The sequence below is a fragment of the Protopterus annectens genome, chromosome 3.part0 (genome assembly GCF_019279795.1).
Source record: "Protopterus annectens isolate FY-2018-M chromosome 3.part0, PAN1.0, whole genome shotgun sequence".
NCBI lineage: Eukaryota > Metazoa > Chordata > Ceratodontiformes > Protopteridae > Protopterus > Protopterus annectens.
In genome coordinates, this window is record NC_056731.1 from 865,740,495 (window position 1) to 865,761,768 (window position 21,274).

Genomic DNA, 21,274 nt, shown 5'->3' on the forward strand with positions numbered 1-21,274 from the left:
TATATGGGTTGGAGACAGTGGCATTGACAAAAAGGCAGGAGTCAGAGCTGGACGTGGCAGAGTTAAAGATGTTAAGATTTGCACTGGGTGTGACGAGGGTGGACAGGATTAGGAATAAGTATATTAGAGGGTCAGCCCAGGTTGGACAGTTTAGAGACAAAGCCAGAGAGGCAAAATTGCATTGGGTTGGACATGTGCTGAGGAGGGATGCTGGCTATATTGGGAAAAGGATGCTAAGGATGGAGCTGTCAGGTAAGAGGAAAAGAGGAAGGCCTAAGAAGGTTTATGGATGTGGCGAGAGAGGACATGCAGGTGGTTGGTGTGACAGAGCAAGATGCTGAGGACAGGAAGAAATGGAAACGGATGATACACTGTGGCGACCCCTAACAGGAACAACCGAAAGAAAAAGAAGTTACCTTATTGTAAATCTGTTATATCTGATCAAATCCAAAACAGTTAGTATTCAACAGTTGTTTAGCTCTTGAGGAGCTATAGTGAAGAGAAATGAATACAGCCTGATGGACTGAAAGAATATGTTAGGGATACTCATTCTGGCCATTATATTGGTTGCTGAAGCATACAGCAGTCCATGTTAGCTCCTGACTTAGCCACAGGGAGAGAGTTACAGTCTTCTTGAATTTAAGTACAACACACGTGTGTAGTTAATGCAAAATGTTAAGTTGTCATTCTCGCCTTCATTCTTGCTGGATGGGTTCGGAGCCAAATCTCGGCTCCGACTCGGCCTATACTATAGCTCGAGAGCTATTTTTACCGGCTCGAGGCAGTCCTATATCCCACAATGCCATGCGCTAACTCCCCAGATCTCGTTGCCGCTTCGCTACGAGGTTGTCTGTTTTACCGGCTCAGGTCAGTAAGGAGTTTTTTACTTAATCAAACTAGTTTTTCAGTAGTTTTTTCACAGTAAATATCCTGTTTTAGATCCCTTTTCTGAATCCCTTCTACTAGTAGCTCCCTTAGTTAATTTTTTATTTTGGGCCTACGGGCTTTACCTCAGTTCCCCACCCCTTCCTATCTGTGTGTGTGGGTTTAGTCAGTCCCCTCAACTATTTTTAATTTTTAATTTTAAATTGTGTGTCTGTGTGTGGGCTGACTGTGTTTTTTCTCTTAGTGGTCAGGACTATGTCAAAAGACCCTAAGGTCTCGGGATTCAAGAAGTGTGACTCGTGCTGTCAGAAAATGTCTCTGATAGACTGTCACACTTCTTGTGTCTATTGCTTGGGGCCTTTACACCTGCAGGACTCTTGTTCCGTTTGCCACGGATTTAGTTCAAGAGTCCTGCAGGAGAGGCGTAACAAGCTAATTTTAAGGGGCTTGTTGAAGCCTGATGACTCCCCGTCCAAGTCTGGTTTGGGGAAGTCATCAAAACCCGCCAAACCCTCTGCTCCAGCTTCTGAGTCGAGGGCTGGCGTTATAGAGATGGCTCCGACCTAAGTTCCGGCTGGCTCCGAGGCGAGCAAAGTGGTTTCCGCTCCGAAACCATCATCGGAGCCGACCCCAGCGCACAAGCGCTCTAGGTACCCCTCCCTAGAGTCCGTTAGATCGGCTCCGCGATCCCCTCTCTTATCGGAGCGGAGTCATAGGACTCATTCATCGAGGTTGTCTAGGCTTTCGGACCATGACATTGAGAGGGTGGTCAGTAGACTCATAAAATCTCAGGCACTGGCCCAAATGCTCCAAAGCCCATCTCACCAGACTGTGGCTCCTTCATTACATTTATCTATTCCTCCTCCGACTCATCACTCGAGCTCGGAGCCGGAGTTCCTCGGGACCGTGACCTTGCCTACGTCGGAGCCGATACTTCCTCCTTCGGCTCCGGTGTCGTCGGCTCCGACCTCTTCATTGGTTCCATCCGTGGAGAGGTCCGGGCGCCGGGACTCCATTGTCTGCTCCAAGGGGGCGAGTGGCATCGGACCCTTGTCCGACCCCGCTCTCCCTCTCGGAGCTTCGGCTCTGGTTAGTTCGGCCCCAACATCATTCTCGGAGCCTTCTCTGTCAGCTCAGGGGGTGGTTCCGGTCTCTTCGGAGCCGGTGCTGCCCTTGGTGTCTGATAGGGGAGCCTTCGAGATGATGAGGAGTGTGCTGGACCCAGTGTCCACTCCAAGGTTAAGTTCTGCGGCTCCTCCCTCCATAGTGCCTGTTACGGTCTCTGGCCATTCTCTTGCACCTGTCAGCAGAGATCCAAAGCGTGGGGTACCCACTTTGGGCGTCTCCTCCTCTTCAGAGGGCTCCCCTGAAGTTTCAGGGGAACCCCCTAGTAAAAGAAAGTGCAAGAGGAAGCACAAAGACCCCCCCCCCCGAGTCTGTCACGTCGGACACTGACTTGGATGAGTCGGAAGGTTCCCCCAGATCCCCCTCTGAGGATGTCTCCTTTTCAGACATCCTGGAAATCCTTAGACAGAGGGGAAATTGGTCCACTCTCAAACCTTCCGAGGACGAGTCAGTTTACCTTGATGCTTTTGGATCTCGCCCTTCCACCTCCTGGGTGTCCCCCCCCTTTCAACCCACTAATGGAGGTAGTGGCTTGAAAGGCGTGGGCAGCTCCTGATTCAATGGAACCTACCCCTAGGAGGCCTTCTAAATTTATTTCTGCACCAGATGATAAATCCTTTCTTACCAAAGGTGTGTCAGTTGATGCTATGGTGGTAGCAGCAGCCACTAAGAAGGAGTTGGCTGATCCTTCTGTATCTGTTCATCCTCCTAACAAAGAGTCCAGGACCATGGACAGGTACGGCAAGTGGACCTTTGCTTCAGCGACTTTTTCCATGCGATCGCTGAACTATTTGTGTCATTTCACCCGCCTTCAAAGAGACTTGCTCAAAGAGCTGGGTGAAACGGTACAGGATCCTTCTGCTGCGGGGTTTAAGGACAAAATAAACTCTCAGCTGGCTATCCTGAACTCCATCGTTAACTCCTCCATGCGGCTAATTTCTTATGCAGCCGATGGAGCGAGCAGAGCCGCTGGGACAGGCGTTGCGTTAAGACGTCACGCTTGGATGCGGCTCTGTAACTTTGCAGATCCCTTCAAGGCGTCCTTCACTAACACCCCCTTTGATGGTTCGGAATTGTTTGGACCTCAGGTGAAGAATACTCTCACCAGATGCGAGCAAGATGGTAAGACTCTCTCTGCCGTGGGAGTCCGTTTTTCCACCCCTTCTAGACCTTATCCCAAGGGACAGAGGGGAGGGAAGATGTGGTTCCGCAAACCCCAGGGAGTCGCACCTGCCGCACGTGGTGATTTTCCCCCTAGAGGCAGAGGGGGAAATAACAACAGATGCCCTAGGGGCAGAGGGGGTCCTCAGAATCAGGGTTCTAGGGAATCTTTTCCTGATCAACCCTTTCAGCATCCCTGAGAAGCTGCCCGACTGTCCGCCTTCGGAGGCAGTCGGGGGAAGATTATCTCTGTACCCGGAAGCCTGGCAATCCCTCTCCCGAGACACATGGGTACAGAAGATCATATCCGAGGGTTACAAAATCCCTTTTACCACCCCCCCCCCCGGTACAACCGCCAAGACCCCTACCAGATGTACCACCCGCACAAAGGGGTCAGGCTCAGCTAGAAATAGAAAAGCTATTAGCAAAAAGAGTCATCCAGGCAGTCCCAGCAGATCAGCTAGGGTCCGGAATTTACTCCAGGTTCTTTTTAGTACCAAAAAAGACAGGAGACTGGAGACCTATTTTGGATCTCAGCAGGTTAAACAAATCTGTGCTAAAGGCAAAATTTCAGATGGTGACACTGCAGTCCATTCTACCCTTTTTTGGGCAGAGACAACTGGATGTGCTCGTTAGACCTCCAGGACGCGTACTATCACATAAAGATACACAGACGCTCCAGGAGGTTTCTCCGCTTCCGGATGGGAGTCAGTCATTTTCAATTCAGAGCCCTGCCCTTTGGTCTCACCACAGCCCCCCGGGTGTTCACCAAATGTCTGGCAGTGGTCACAGCTCACCTGAGACAGAAAGGATTCCAGGTGTTTCCATACTTAGACGACTGGCTCATTTCCGCTACCACCAAACAGGATCTCATAATGGCCAGGGATTACACTATTCAGCTTTGCAACAGTCTGGTTATTTCTATAAATTTTGCAAAGTCCTCCTTGTTGCCTTGTCAATGTATCAACTTTATAGGCACCGTGTTAAACACCACAGAAATGTCTGCAACACTACCACCACAGAGAGTGGCAGACATCAAGCGGAATGTTCAGACTCTTTTTCAGCCCAACAAAGTCCAGGTCAACCGAGTGTTAAAAGTGTTGGGCCTCATGGCGGCGGCAATTCTTCTACTTCCATTAGCTCGCTTCCACATGAGACTCCTTCAGTGGATGCTCTTTTCTCAGTGGTCTTTTCAACAGCTACCAATGACCCACAACATTTGGATAACCCCATCTTGCAAGCAACATCTCTCCTGGTGGATGGTTTCTCCTCAACTCTTTCAAGGCAGACCCCTTGTTCTCCCCCTTCCAGTTGCCACTGTCACAACGGATGCCTCCCTGATCGGGTGGGGGGGGCATTATCAGGGCAGGACAGTCCAGGGCATTTGGCAACAATCAGAATGCCACCTGCACATAAATATTCTGGAGATGAGGGCGGTGCTTTTGACGTTGCAAGCCCTTCAGAGCTCTCTTCCCCAAGGGACTATAGCAATTCAGACGGACAATATGTCTGTGGTGTGGTATATAAACAAGCAGGGCGGAACAAAGTCCTATCCCCTCTGTCGAGAAGCACTCAGACTTTGGCAATGGGCGATTTCATCTCAACGGTTTCTGATAGCAACGCACATCCCCGGGAGGTCCAACGTCATAGCAGACAGATTGAGCAGAACTATCTTCATGCCTCACGAGTGGTCTCTAAATCAAGCGGTAGCAGACGGAATCTTTCGGAAGTGGGGCCAGCCTTGCTGCGACCTTTTCGCAACTCCCCAAAACAGCAAGTGCCTCGACTTCTTCACACTTTTTCCTCTGCCAGGCCAACCCCTCAGAGACGCTCTTGTTCACGTTTGGCCCCGGGGTCTTCTTTATGCCTTTCCCCCCTTTCCGTTGATTCCGCAATTAATTCAGAAAGCAATTGCGTTGAGATCCAAAATGATCCTCATTGCCCCCTTTTGGCCTCGGCAAGTTTGGTTCCCGTTCCTGCACAAATATCTACTGGAACAGCCTTGGCATCTGGAACCCCTTCCGGATCTATTGACCCACCTCACGGGCAAGCTGCATCAGTCTCTACATTCCATCAACCTCACAGCTTGGTTGCTCCACTTCCTGCCATAGCCAGGCTTCCCCTTATTTCTCCTCCTGTTCGTGATATCATTCTGGCCTCCCATAAGTCCAATACTAGGAAGACTTATGCTAGTAAATGGAAGCGTTTTTCATTTTGGGCACAACACAGGTCTTTAGATCCCTTTCATGCACCCATTCATGAGGTTCTGGATTTTCTGGCGGAACTTTTTCATTCTGGATCATCATCGGCCACTATCAGAGTACAATTAGCGGCCATTGCTAATTTTCATGTTGGACTCTCAGAAGCAAATATTATGTCCCACAAACTCTGTAAAGCCTTCCTCAAGGGTATCCTTTTGCTCAGACCTCCAGTAAAAGATCCACCTCCACAATGGGACTTGAATTTAGTTCTAACTTCACTAATTCTGCCCCCCTTTGAACCTGCAGCTTCTTGTTCCCTCAAACTATTTTCTTGGAAAACGCTGTTTTTAGTAGCTATAACATCCGCCAGAAGGGTCTCGAAACTCCAAGCCTTGTCTGTCCGTCCTCCGTACTTGGTTTTTCATAGTCAGGGTAACTCTCAGAACAAACCCTTCTTTCCTTCCAAAAGTGCTATCGGAAGCAAATTTGAATCATTCTATTGACTTACCTGTCTTTTTCCCAGATTATACCAACAGGGCTGAACAAAAGTTACATTCATTAGATGTTCATCGCCAATTACGCTATTACCTAGACAGGACAAAACAATTCAGAAAGTCAGATCAGCTCTTTCTCTCTTATGCGGCAGGCAAGAAAGGGCTTCCAGTTTCCAAAGTTACCCTTTCCAGATGGCTGACATTTATCATTACCTTGGTCTATGAGTTGAGACACAAGCAACTCCCCTATAGGCCTAAGGCTCATACAACCAGGGCTCTATCAACTTCAACGGCGTTTCAAGCAAGGTTACCACTAGATGCTATTTGTGCAGCTGCTACATGGGCTTCCAAACATACTTTTATTGCTCATTACAAGCTTGACTTAGCCTCCAGAAATAGAGCTGATTTTGGTTCCACTGTACTCAGGAGTTTGTTTCGTTGAGCCACCCAGGACTAAGGTGCTAGGGACGCTGTCCCATCCAGCAAGAATGAAGGCGAGAATGACAACTTAACATTAAGAAGTTATGTCTTACCATAACGTTCCATGTTAGTTGTCTTCTTCTCGCCTTCTTTCTTGCGTCCCTCCCTCCTTACCCCTAGCCTGGACAGACTTGAGATTGAGTCCTTCCTTTTTGGAGACACAACATGTTGCGTCTTTTCCTGGTATCCTTAGCGTTACTAGCAGGTAATCTTCTGATAAGAGGGTTATAATATTTTTATTATTATAAGATTGTTGTTTATACTATGTCTTAGCTTCCAAACGAGATCTGGGGAGTTAGCGCATGGTATTGTGTGATATAGGACTGCCTCGAGCCGGTAAAAATAGCTCTCGAGCTATAGTATAGGCCGAGTCGGAGCCGAGATTCGGCTCCGAACCCATCCAGCAAGAAAGAAGGCGAGAAGAAGACAACTAACATGGAACGTTATGGTAAGACATAACTTCTTATTACGCACCCTGGTTGAGCAAGGAATGCCATTCCCTTCTCAAAACTAGGGATAAAGCCTGGGAACACTACCACAAACACAAAACCCAATCCACAAAACTAACATTTCTAGAGCTATGTAACAAAGTTAAAAAAAAAACTCATCAAACAGGACAAAATCAATTCCTACCACACCATTCAAGAAAAATACCATAATAACCCACAAAAAATCTGGTCTGCAGTTAATAACATACTATCTCCAGGCAAAACCTCCACAACCACTCCAACCTCTACCACTCACCCTGAAAACATAGCAACACAATTTAATACTTATTTTACAGAAACAATACTATCCCTAGCCAATACAAGCAACATCTCCAATAGCCATGCCCCAGTAACTTCCCATCTCAGTAAACCCTCTCAAAACAACCTCAGTGTATTTGCACTACAACCAGTAATAATAAATACTGTAAAAAAAAAAAAAAAAAAAAAAAACTACTGCTCAAACTAAAACCAACTACCTTGGCTGCAGACAAACTACCAGCTGAATTTCTGAAAGTAGCTGCTGATGGAATAGCTTAGCAAGTAGCAATACTCATAAACAGAGTGCATAGTACCTGCTACATGGGGAAAAAAAATCTCATATAATACGCCTTCACAAAGGCGGCAACTCAACCAATTTTAGCAACTACCGCCTAATCGCTATTCTATCACCACTATCCAAAATCCTAGAGAGGGTAGTCCATACTCAACTCCTGAACCCCCTTAGCACCCACAGTCTATCAATCACACAACATGGATTTTGCCCCCATCATAGTACAACTATAGCCCTCATGTCCTTTACTAATACAGTCAGCCAACTTAGAAATTCAGGGCAATTGGTATCCGCCATATTTCTAGACCTGTCCAAAGCATTCAATATGGTAAACCACAGCAAACTGATCAAACTCCTCCTTTTTATCCATCAGGAACACCTACAACACTCCCAGTTTTCACCCTAAAGTCCAAAAACAAAACTATTATCACCCCTGTGACACATATCAAACTGCTAGGGGTCGAAATTGACAACAATCTAAAATTTGATATCCACATAGCCCAAACTTTCAAAGTTCATAAAAATTATGCCTACTTTATAGAAGCAAGACATTTTTAACCAGATCTACAAAAGCTACCATTGCCCGGACACATCTCCTGTCACCCCTACTCTATGCCTCCCCTATACTAACCAACCTATGCAAATCAGACCTTACTAAACTAGACTCGTGTTACAGTAAAACAGCCAAATTCGCTGCAAACTCCCTCTACAAAACACACCATTGCACAGCCCTTAGACAACTAAACTGGCAAGAACTTCAGCTCCTTCAATACAAGCAGCTAACCTTCACCCATGAAATACTCCATGAACCAGATAAAATCCCAGCCCTTCAAGATGTCGTACAACCATACACCACAACTAGAACACTCCCTTCCAGTGACAAAACTCCTAGTTAAATCCACCAGAGCTAACAACTCCGCTGGAGAGTCCTTATTCTCTAACATCACTCCTAAAATATGGAATAAACTACCTACTTCCATCTGCACCACAGTACAGTTTAAATAAACTTTTATTTATTCACTTAGAAAAAGACTGACTTTGCTCTTGCTTACCCCCCTTACTAACTCTATATTCTCCACTTTTTATACACACCCTCTGACTTCCTTTAGATCCACACTTTACAGTACTATCCTGTTGTACATTCTTCCTTCCCTATATATACTCTCTTACCTCAGATCATTTCATGTCTTCCTCAAAAATATCATACTGTGCTTTCTAATATATATGTTAGTCTAGTTTGTATAATACCATAACTCTTTGATGTACAAATGTTGTTAAAATTGCTAAGGTGTCACCTCTTTTGGTTATTTATATTTGCAATGTGTACTTTCATTGTTGACCTGTACTCTGTAGTTTTCTTGTGGTATAATGTTTGTTTGTTTTTCATATTGTTGGAGCCTTTCTCCCCGGTCCACCGCTGAAAATGGACCTGTGTCCAGTTGGACTTTCTCTGTAAACAAATATTAATTAAATAAATGCATGCTTGCATACACGTGAGTGTGGCCCATTATTAAAGTGTGTGTGGGGGGCAGCTACCCCCCTCACCCTATGATTCCAGCACCCTTGGCTGTCTTATCTCCTGTTTCCTTTTTCTTCTCTCTCTCTTTTCTGCACTTTTTCTCTAAAGAATGTGAGAGATGGGTGATGCATGTTGGGAAGGAAGAGGGGTAGAGGTGGCCTAAAAACATTTTTGTGATAAGTCCTAATTAACCTTCAGGATGATGCCAAAGGCATTATCAAAGATGGATGTTCTTCCCTACATAGGCTTAATTGTTGTAATTACTTAAGTTTTGTTTCTTTACACGTGGCCTTACCTTGACAAACATATGTGACCATATATGACATTAGGAGATGCCTTGAAGTAATATTGCAATCTTTTATATTGTCATTCAAATACTACAGTATCTCAAACCATTTAGGAACCTAAAATGCCTGTTTTTTTTTTTTTAGTTGTATAGCCTGGGTTGAGCCTGAAAATGCTCCATTAAGGTCAGCACTGCACCCTGCTCAACAAATCTAGAAAATAAAATGACTTCACTTATGGTAGTAGATTTTTAGTAAGATTTGTAGGATGCTTTTTCTTGCACACTATGTAACAATTATTGAAATGTATTGGTTAGAGGTATAGGGAATGTAGTAGTATGCATAATGTACAGGGCACAATGCTAGTCACATGCATATTGTAGCTCCAATTCCCTACAGCAAGAATGTACGGCATTATTGAAATTTTTGGTTCTGGTAAACTTTAGTTTGGTACTACTATCGTGGTGTAAAGCTGGTGCAGTTTATGGTACTGGACTACAAACCACCTCCCCCAATTTTTTTTTGTTTTTTTTGTTTTTCAGAAAAACAAAAAAATCATCTCTCCATTCTTGGTCTTCAGAACAATGTTTGCACTGCATGTGCATGGAGCACTGATTGATTTAGGTGTACTTTTCCGCAGAAAATGTAGAGGGTTATGATCGGGTCTCCTGTCACATCCATGCTATTATGTGTGCAAGACATGGATGACAAGAAGTTCACCTTGTGAGCGACGCTCGAAATGAATCTTTGCATCCTTGTCGAACACATAGTGGCTATGATCGGTGAGACCCGATCGTAACTCTTTGTAGTGGATAGAGTTTTATTTACTCCATGCACTACCAGTTGGAAAAAAAAGCATAATGTGTTTTACTGTCTTTTAAAGCTGATAAAGCACTTGGCAACAGCAAGTAAATATAATTGCAGGAAAAGTTTAGGGACCGCTTTTAACTACTGCCCTAATGTAAATAAGTTACTTAGAGTGATGTCTGTAAATGTCCACTATTAGATGAGGAAAGATGTTCAAGGGAAGTTCAGAGTGAACAAACTTCCCTTGGGTGAAACCCGGCCGTAACAGTGCTTAGGGGATGTGTAAAAATTATTACATACCTCTGAAAGCGCTGTTATGGTTAGAGCTTGCTCTATAGAAGCCCTTTAGATATTTTTGAAGTGTAATCTCAGTACTCCATGAACTACAAAGTATGCCTCATTACAGGTCTTCCTGATGTTTTCAGGGATAGAAAAAGTGCCTCAGTGTTGGCTGTTTGGGCAGGTGTTTCCAGTGTCTCAGGCAGGGTCAGGTGACTGGTGCCTGGATGATGGAAGCATGAGGGACAGATTGTGTTTTATTGTCCATGATCTTATTTTAACTTAATCTCGATTGTGTTCTTCTGTTTACTGATGTCCGTGCCACCCTATAAGATGGTATTCATTTTTTTTTCTTTTGTACGATTTTGGGGAAATGAGTTAAAAGGCATAAAAAGGTGTTCAGATAGCAACACACTGCATGATGGTATCTACATAGAATTCTCTAATACTTTTTAGCAGGACCTTCCAGCTGACTTGAAACAGCATGTGCTATCAAGATTCAGGGAATTGTTCTTGATATTACCAGCAGTTAGACAACAGGAAACATTTTAATGTGTGTGTGCGTGTGAGGTTAAAGACTTAAGATAACACTTTTTAGTTTAGGGGAAGATATGTCCAAAATTGTGAAAAAAAAATTGTTTTGTATGGAGAACTAAGAATCTAATTCATATGTTCGCAGCTTAGCATGACCAGTGTTATAGGTAGAAAGCTGCCCATAAACCCTTAAGGGACTATTTAGAAATTAAACAGCGAGTACACAAGGGCCTACGTTAAGACTTTATAGATACCTTTCATTTCCTAAAGACATCTTTGTTTCTGTTGAATTTGTGTGTCTACCTGTTATTGTGAAATGGAGTGTAAGCAGTCAGTTCTGCCATTTGTAATGCAGACTGCTATCATACACTGTTGTGTGCTTCTTTCTGAAGGATTGTAGGTTGGCAGTGAGGACAATATGGTACTTGCGTATTATCGCAACCACATTTTTAACCTGCTTTACTTCATAAAGTTTTTGCTCCTGTAAAACATGGGCAATGAAAACGCTTTGTTACACCGAAATGCAAGCTGCTTGCGTGCAAGTCACTGTTGACATTTTACCGTCACATCTGCAATCAGTTTATGTGGTTTTCTCAAGTTATGTCAATGCTTTTTTTTACATCGCTTCTAGGCACATTTTGTCCCCATAGAGAAGGCTTTCCATGCTGTCATACTGACACAGATCAGAAACTTAGAAGCATGGTCCGCTGATATGCAGCAAGGTGATACTATGGTTCAATGTCCATTAAACCATTATACCAGGTGTCAGGAAAGTAATACATTGCAGTACTTAATAACTGCAAGTGTTTCTGAGCTACTTTGTCAGCGGTTGATGTAGGAATCTGAATTAAAAAGTTGAAGAAATAAGTGAAAGACATAGAAGATTGGTTTTACATGGGTTGTCGGTACAGTTGTAGGACACAACATGGCTCGATGGTCTGTGTTTTACAACACGCGATTGAGGCAAAATGTCTGTTAGCAATTGGTTGACAAATTCCTGCTTGCCAATGTTATTCTTGTTCGTGTTTCCCAACTATTGTCAAAAAACAGTAATTAGGAGTTTACAGATCCCCATTGTACTTACAGATAGTGTCATTTCACAGAAACATTATAATGTAAAGGAGGTTAAAAAAGTGGTTGCGATAATACGCAAGTACTGACAATACATACTTATTATTATTGTATTAGTAGATGGCAAGTAAGAAATTGAGTGCACCCATAGTTACTAAAGTGGTTGTAAATAATAAAGGTTATTTTAGTTTAGCTGGGAGCTGTTTGAGAATAGAGTGTATTACAACATCCCTCTTAATGTAGAGAAGCGGTGACATGTTCTTATTAGTGCATATGCATTCTGGATAGCCTGGTTTCAAGTACTAGCAGTGTCACTTAGTTATTTCTCATTTGTATTTTGCATTTGCTTTGTGGTAAGTGCACCACTTACCCATTTAGTCACTTAGAAGAGATAGTGAAAATAGTGATAAATGTATGCTGACAACCCTTATTTACTCAAGTAAGTAGTTTTATGCAGTTAGGACTAACCATTTTTTAAGTTTAAATATGTTTAGTTTTGGGATGTTATAGTGGAACCTATTCAACCACTTCATATGTTTTGAAATGACCTCTTTCTCTGAGTATTTGACATATAGTTTGAAGAGGAAAACTATTGCTGAAAGACTGCTTGTACATTACTAACACATATGCTACTCGGTTATTTATGTAAAATTGTAACCATGATCACAGGTGACCATGACATAATACAACTCTGGTCACTTTAGAAACCCCACCTATTCAGTTACTACTTTAGCCCCCTTTGCTTTGATGTCACCAGCCACTAATGCAGTTAAGTTTGCTGGGTGGTTAGATGTTATGCTTAAAAGATGATACAGTGGTATTTTAGCAAGAATAGTTGCATATTTTCTCATTTATGGCATGAATAAGCTTTCTCTTTGTCTGGCTTATTCATCCAAAAACAAGTTATACTTCATAATTTTCTTATATAGAGAAGCTTAAACTGAAATAAAAATGTAGCCCAGCCCATGTGGATGCCTTGGACCCCAAACTTGTGTGTACCACTTCTTTAGTCAGACAAAAGTGGGAAATGTGAAAAAAAAATACTGCAGCGAACCTTCAGTTTGCACAATGTAAGTGCTTGCAAATTTGATTAAAACTGTGATTTAAAAAAAAAAATAAAATTTAAGAAAAGCTGTTTGACAAACTTCTCTCCTATAGAGTGTAGGTATATCAATACGAGTTTTTTTTTCCTAGTGTGATGGAGTAATTTAGGAATTTTTAGCATTGTCTGCTGTGTTACTGAGCTCCTCTTTGAACCCTCGGAACATTTTTTTCAGTTGTCACTGCAGTCTCAGTTGAGAGTATTTTTGCTTCAGGTTACACATGTCGCATAGGTCTTGCTGGGTGTATTTTTTGGACGAACGTGCCATTTGATTACATAAAATACATTTGCTGAGTTCCAGATGAAGTGTATGTTGAGTAATCGCTTAGAAATCTAGATATATCTCCAACTTGTGGAAGATTGCAGTACATAATAGATGGCATGCTGTTGTTATGCAAGTTTCCTTCATAATTCTTTTTACTGCTTTATTTCAGGTTGAAGACACTGAGTGACAAATCACGAGATGCAGCAGTGAAGAAGAAAGAAAGGTACTTTTTATTTAACCCCTTTCAGTAAAACGCTGTCCGTTTGTTTTAGTGTTACTTTTGCAGTGGAATTAAAAAAAAAGAGGAAACTTGTATCAAAGGTTTACCAGCTTCATGTGCCAAAATTAAAATAACTGTTGCATCCTGTGGATGGGAAAGGCTAGAGCTGCGTGCAGTTAAAGTGGTAAGGATGTTTTTAAGCACACCAGTCAGAATGCCAGAAATAGCAAAAGGGTAAGTTTGAATTATTTTTCTCTCTGAATGAAAACTAAATACATAACATAAATTAGATGAGAAACGTGTTTAACAAGAAATATTGTGCTTCTTGGAAATATTCATGTTTTTGAAGCTGAGGACACTGCAAGCCAAAGCAGTGTAACAGAAAGCATTGCAAAGCTTCCTGCTTCTCAAAGCATGCTGTCACTGTAGAACCCTGACCCATACCAGACACCTTCCTACTCCCAGACTATTCCTGTATTTGCTGAGCCAGGTCAATAATCCTAAGGGCATCCTGTGGGATCAGCCATCTGTGCTTCCATCTGTTTTTTTAATAATATGACCTACCCTCTTTCTCTTTCCCCACCCCTGTTGACTGTGTCCAAGGAAAACTTCTGTCTATGGACCACACCTTGTCTTAAGTAGTGTCATTGACAAGCGCCCTCCCACCCAAGATGAACATTTGGTCGGCTGGGCTATTTTTAGGGCTTTATCCCTCTGTGCCTCTGGAGCGGCTTGTATCCATATTAAGTTTTCTTCATTGTTGGCAGTGTTTACCTGTTATCTCATAATTTGACTGTTGTACGCTGCTGGTCAACTTCATCCACTTTACACTGCAAATTCAGTACTGACACTGACAAAAAACACTTTATTCTGTCTTTTTTTGTTTTTCCTCCATTTTATTCCCAGCCTAGAAATCACATCCTTCCATCTGAACTGCTTAATTCATGTTGCATAATCTTGGTAGATAGAGTAAGCCTTTAATTTGAATTATTTTTCCTCCTGATTCTATGATGGTATCTCATCCACACTCTGAACATATGCAAAACTCTGAACACATGCATATTCTTCATACAGTTGTGCACATACATGCACAGACACCTTATGGAGATGGGTTTGCTCCCTGCTCTCGGCATGTGAGGGTTGTATCCCCTTGCCACTCATCACTTAAATATTCTAATTTTGAGGTCACTATTGCCACGGAAAAGAGATGGTAACTGTTGGGGTTTTGTTGTTCTGACATGCAGTCTCACACCTAATCTCTTTGAGCAGCCCATTGCTTGACACCTTGGTCATAAGAAATCTAAAATGTAATATCATTCCCAAACGGACATCTTTATCTCCTCCTAGAACCTAACCCTTGTATACATTCTATTTGAGCAGTAATTTTAGTGAGTGACAGATTTGATCAGTGTGGGGAAGGGAAATTCCAATTATACACTACAGCATTCCCTTTGTGATATACCTCACTCAACTTATCAACAAACTCGAAAATCTTCAAAGGTTCTTAACCAAAAAGATGTCTGGTTTTAATAATGTGTCTTATTGACTCCTGATGGGTGATCAATGCCTTCATTACCATACCACTAGAGATACAGTGGTTCTTGACTTCCTTAGATCTCAGTAAATCAAATATCACAGCAAGCACTAGAACCAGAGACCTGTGCCTTCATCAGTAGATAAACAGAGCAATGGACAGAGAGGGCTGCATTGCCCTGCATCTCCCCATTCTGTGGAGTAAACTTCCTGTGCATGTTAAGCAGTGCAATTCAGTATCTTCCTTCAGGCTTCATTTGAATGACTGCATGGACACTCTCCAGTTTTATCCCCCCCCCCCGACTAACTGGCCTTTTCCTGCTTGAGAATGGAGGCAAAGCTTGAAGGTGGCTGTTGGCAAAGCACACATGGCCATTGGGCCAAGTAGCCTTGAAACTCTTCTGAAATACATTTTAGTGGCTATGTCTATGTATGTTTGCTGTTTTACCATCTGCCGGTATAATATTTTAGTAATTATCATAGCTAAGAGTTCAGTATTCTCTCATTTAGAGACAGCTAGGGTACTTTTCTGGCTTAGTCACAGATTTGGCATCAAATATTTTTTGATACCTTAGGACCTCATCCTACCAGCTTGGGCCCCAGTGCCCTGCATCCAATCTGGGTCTACCTGATGTCCTTCCACCCCCCTCCAGACTACTTGGGTATTGCTGGGGCTGGTTGTGGATCCTAAGGGACCACATTTTCTCTTGGGGATCATTATTGACGAGCACCCTCCCATCCAGGATGTGTATGCCCATCCCTCCATGCTGATCCATCAGTAGCTTGAGCTGCTAATCGAACTAGGGTTGCCTGAGCCCTAATCAGGGCTTTATCCCACTATGCCATCAGAGTGGATTCTGCCTTTAAGTATTTTATCCATTGAAGTAAATATTTGTCTTCTTGTGCAACTACTTGTATCTCTGCATTGTCAGTGTTTAATTTGTATTAAAGCACTTTTATTGTTTTATTTATACACTTTTAAGATCTTGTGGCAGCTGATGTTCTTCATCTCACATTGCTGCAGTCCTTACATATGGGTAGTCCGCTGTCCTCGGTCGGCCCGAATACCAAAGTATTAGGCTGACGGTCATGGCGCCAGATCTGACATCAGAGCGCCAGGGTATAAAAGCGCATGACCGACGCCATATCCTCAGTCTTTTGCCGCATGGTCCGATGCAGAAGCAGCATTGCAAGTGCCGTGAAATTTTCGTATTCTGAGTTTCAGACCGAAACCAAGTTGGTTGGGGAATATTTTTGTTTTTCTTGCCTCAGTTATTTCGGATGTCAGAAAAAGTGAATAATTGTATTTTGTGGGAAACAGATACCGCATAGGGATTATCACTCTCTTTGCATTCCTTGTTTGGGACCGACCACGACGTAGTCGGGTGTCGGTTTTGTGCTAGGTTTAATAAGCGCACTATAAAGAAGGTTAGATTGCGCTAGGTTAGTCTTTGGTAAGCGTGTAATTTATAATATGCCGCCGGATCCTCCGGCGCCCCCCTACGAAGAAGCGCAAAGACAAATCCTTGAAACCTAGACAGGTTGATTCATCCATTTCGATGCCGTCCTGCAGAAACTACAGTGGAGCAGGTGGATCCGGCTGAAGTTTCTGTTGAGTCTCAGGGGGAAGCTTTGATTTTGCAGGATGTGGCCTCACAGGAGTCAGGTCAAGCTGAAGGGTCCTCTCAGGTTACTGTTCTCCCTTCTATGCCTAAGGTGGTTAGGCCTTCTGCTACTATTTCTAAGGCTTCCTCTAAGGGCAGGTCTGTTTTGCCTTCCTCTGGTGTCCCTCCAGGTACTTCAGGGTCTGTGCCTAAAAAGCACATGCTTAAAATGGCAGAAGATTTGATTACTTTAATTAGAGGTTCTATGCCCCCTCCTGATAAGAGGCCCAGGGTGGAGCCAGAGTTGGAAAGTTTGGATCAGGCCTCAGATGACTCAGACTCTTCTGCTGAAGATATTCAAGATTTTCCCCTTATTCGGATTCTGATGCAGAGGATTCCACTCCTTCTGCTTCTCCTCCAGAGGATTTTTCATTTTCAGAAACTCTGCATTCCATGAGGGAGCATTTTAAGTGGGAAGGACAGGATTTCTCTGATTCACGGAAGAGGCTTAGGGAATTCTTGTTTTACCACAGCATAGACCCTTGGCTATACCTCCTGTTTTGGATGTTGTTCAAGATGTTTTCTCGAGGCTTCCCTTAATCCAGATTCTTTGCCTCCTGCCCAGTTAAACCGGACAGGTATTACAGGGTGCCTGAGGCTCATAAATATCTGTATAAGAGTCCTAGGGCGGACCCAGAAACTATTAGTCAGGCCTAAGGGTGTCAGAGCTTCTGTTGTAAAGAACCGGTTCCTCTAGATAAGGAAGCTAGAGCTTTGGATAGATGGGGTAAGAAGGTGTATACCTCTTCTACTTTAGCAATGAGGGCTTTAAATTGCCAGTTTCATATGTTGAAATATCAGAATTTCCTCCTTTCTCAGCTAAAATCTAAAGTGGATGCTTTGGCAGAGGGCATAGAGTGTAAAGAATTGCAGGATTTAGTACATGTCTCTGAACAGGTGGGTAAGCATTCTTTGCAGTGTGGTTTTGATGCTGTACAGGCCTCTTCTAGGGTGGCTGCCACTGGTTCAGTTCTTGCATGCCTGGCTTAAGGATCAGAATTTGTCCGAGCATGTTAAAACTAGAATTCTGGATGCCCCTTTACAGTCTGAAGTTTTGTTTGGTCCCCTGTGGAGTCGGTTTTGAAGAAAATGGAAGACAAGGCTAAGTCCATGCAGACTGTTAAAGATTTTTGCAGGTGCAACCTCCAAAGTTTAGTAGAAATTGGCCGGTGGACCTACCCTTCTTCAAATTCAAAGTCTAGGAGTACATCTAGAGGTGGCTGGTGTAGAGCTCACAGTACATTCAGGCCTAGAACTTGGAGTTCACCTGCACAATCTGCAGGTGAGGGCAGGGGCCAGTCCTTTCGTAAACATGCCCAATGACAGCTGCCAGATACTTATTCCCTGGCAGCTCGTTTGGGAGGAAAGTTAGCAATCTTCAAGCAAACTGGCTTTTAGTCACCCAGGACAAATGGGTATTGGACATTATAAACCGAGGCTACAAGTTCTATTTCCATACATTGCCTCCTTTCAAAGGCATGCCAGACGCTCCTCGGCAAAGGATAGAGGCTCACAAGCAGATTTCTTTACTTCTTCAAATAGGAGCTATACAGCCAGTTCCTCTGTCAGAAGTGGGACTAGGATTTTATTCTTGTTTCTAGTACCAAAGAAAGGGAACACGTGGAGACCAATTTTGGATTTATCTATCCTCAACACTTATCTGGACATTCCAAAGTTCAAAATGCTGACGTTACAACAGCTTTTACCTCTGTTGGGAAAAGATCACTGGATGGTAACTCTGGATCTCAAAGAGGCTTATCTTCATGTTCCTATCAGGCCCAGTTGCAGGAGGTACCTGCGCTGGCTGGAAATTTACATTATCAGTTCTCTGCATTGCCCTTTGGCTTATCTACTGCCCAGAGTGTTCACAAAGGTTCTGGCTCCAGTGATAGCCTTTTTCAGGTTAAGAGGAATACAGATTTATCCTTATTTGGACGATTGCCTGATTATCGCGAAACACAAAGACGAACTTCTGCATCATCTACAGTATGTGATGGTAGTGTTAAGATGCCTAGGGTATTCTGTGAACGAAACAAAGTCCAGTCTAGTACCCTCTCAGGACATGTGCTTTCTGGGTGTGAGACTGAATACAGCTTCCCAGATGGCCTTTTGACCCCGGACAAACAAAGAAGCCTTTCTCTTTATTTCCATCAAATGTCTCTACAGTCCAGGCTGACTGCAAGGACAGTCCTTCAAGCCTTGGGGTTCATGGCATCTTAGATTCTGGTGCTTCCCAATGCCAAACTGCATATGAGGAAGCTTCAATGGTATCTCAAAATGTATGGACACAACACTGCCAAGATCTAGACACTGTCATTCAGATAATACCTTGCATTCAGAAAGAATTTTTGTGGTGGGCTCAGGAATGTCACCTAAACAAGGGACTCTCTGTGACCCGACCAGAGGCGAGTCAGATTCTAACGACAGATGCCTCGGACAAGGCTTGGGAGCACACCTCAATGGAAAATGGGTGCAAGACACGTGGCCTGTCAGACTTCAACATTTGCATATCAACTTGAAGGAGATGTTAGCAGTCCAATTTGCATTGATGGCTTTCAAGGATTTACTTCACCCAGGACAGGTGTCGATTCAAACAGACAACACTACTGTCATGTGGTACATCAACAAGCAAGGGGAACCCATTCCTCTTTGCAGGCAAGCGATGATTTTGTGGGAGACCGCCTCAGTTTACACCTCAATCTTCAGGCAAGGTTTCTACCAGGAGCACAGAACTCCTTAGCGGATGTGTTGAGCAGACAAATTGTGGATCCTCACGAAGGAAACTGGATCCTCATGTGTTTCAAAAGTTGACAGTGTTATGGCGGACTCCAGACATAGATCTGTTCGCTTCTACACTAAATTACCAGTTGCCAAAGTTTTGCACAAAAATGTTTCATCCCACAGCTTGGAAGGTGGATGCTCTATCATTCAGTTGCAGCAATCTTCATGTCTATGCCTTTCCACCTCTGCCTCTCATTCCCAAGGTATGAAGGCCAGAATAGACAAGCCATCCATGATTCTGATAGCGCCAGATTGGCCTCGACAGCACTGGTACCCACTACTGAGGAGTTTGGCACGGAGCCTCCATGGCCTCTGCCTTTGATTCCGTGATTTTTGTCTCAAGAGGGCAATCACTTCCTCAATGTCAAGATTCAGTCTCTGCATCTCACAGCCTGGCATATTCTGCTTTAGACCCTGGAGGGTCTCAGCTTCCACAACAAGTTTTGAATGTTATTTTGGAGGCCAGAAGGCCTAGTACAAGGAAAGTTTACGCTGATAAATGGAGGAGATTTTTTCTTTGGAGCAAAACGGACTTTGATGTTTCCAAGCCTGATTTAAGTGTTTCTCTTCAATATCTTACTGAGTTATTGGACAAGGGTTTGTCTTTCTCCTCGATAAAGGTTCATGCTGCAGCCATTTCTGCTCACTATGACTGTGACCCTCCTTTATTTTCCCATCCTTTGTTTAAGCAATTTCTTAGAGGGGCAAAGAACATAAGAGAGCTCCTACTCCTGCTTGGGATCTCAATTTTGTGTTGGAAAAGCTTACTCTACAACCTTTTGAGCCTGCAGCTACTGCCGAGTTAAAGTATTTATCATGGAAGACTGCTTTTTGTTGGCCATTACCTCTGCAAGAAGGGTTTCTGAATTACAGGCCCTTATGGCAGTGGAACCTTTCCTGATTTTTCATAAGGATAGGTATCTTTACTAATCCTTCCTTTATGCCTAAAGTGGTTTCTAGTGTGGCCTTGAACCATACTATTCATTTGCCTACTTTTTATGCAAACCCCAAACTAAAGGGGAGAAGATTTTGCATACTTTGATATTCACAGGCAGTTACGTTATTATTTGAGCAGAACCAAGGGGTTCAGGCAGTCTCAGCAGTTGTTTGTTTCTTTTGCTTTGGGTTCTCAGGGAAAACCTGTTTCAAAACAAACTATTTCTAAATGGATTGGGTTTTGTATTTCTTTCTGTTATTCCCATCATGGTAAGGAGATTGAATCAGACCTCATTCCACTAGAGTTACTGCCACTTCTACTGCCTTTCTAAGGGGTAGCTACAAAGATATTTTGGAAGCAGCCACTTGGAGTTCAGTACATACTTTTTCCAAGCATTACCACCTTCCTCTTTATTCTAAGTCTAGGGCTGGATTTGCCACTGCAATATTACAGGGCATTTTAGCAGCCCCTAATGCTTTATGATTTTGCCATCCTCCCTTTACCTCTGCTTTGGGATTCTACCCATATGTAAGGACTGCAGCAATGTGAGATGAAGAACATAGTACAGTTTTGTACCTACCATAAATGTAGATGTTCAAGATCCACATTGCTGCAGTCCAATTTACCCTCCCTCCTTCCCTCTGTAGTTTGGCATGGTTTTATGGTTTGGGTGATGGTTGTTGTTGGGCATGTTTTGGAGGTATCCTGTTTTTGGCTGTGGCCTTTCTTTTAGGGCCTTCTGACATCTGGGGCAAGAAAAGACTGAGGATATGACGCCGGTCATGCGCTTTTATACCCTGACGCCTGATGTCAGATCTGAGCGCCATGACCGACGCCAGCCTAATACTTTGGTATGACAGCGGACTACCCATATGTAAGGACTGCAGCAATGTG

General features: G+C 43.4%; 1 protein-coding gene across 1 annotated transcript in view; it reads left to right on the top strand.

The window, feature by feature from the left end:
* Positions 1-21,274, top strand: part of DTNBP1 (dystrobrevin binding protein 1) — a 2,114,168-nt gene that overhangs the window by 93,379 nt on the left and 1,999,515 nt on the right. The window contains exon 2 of the mRNA XM_044065204.1: positions 13,415-13,468. Coding sequence (XP_043921139.1) covers positions 13,415-13,468 — 54 coding nt within the window. The remainder of the gene's footprint in view (positions 1-13,414; positions 13,469-21,274) is intronic.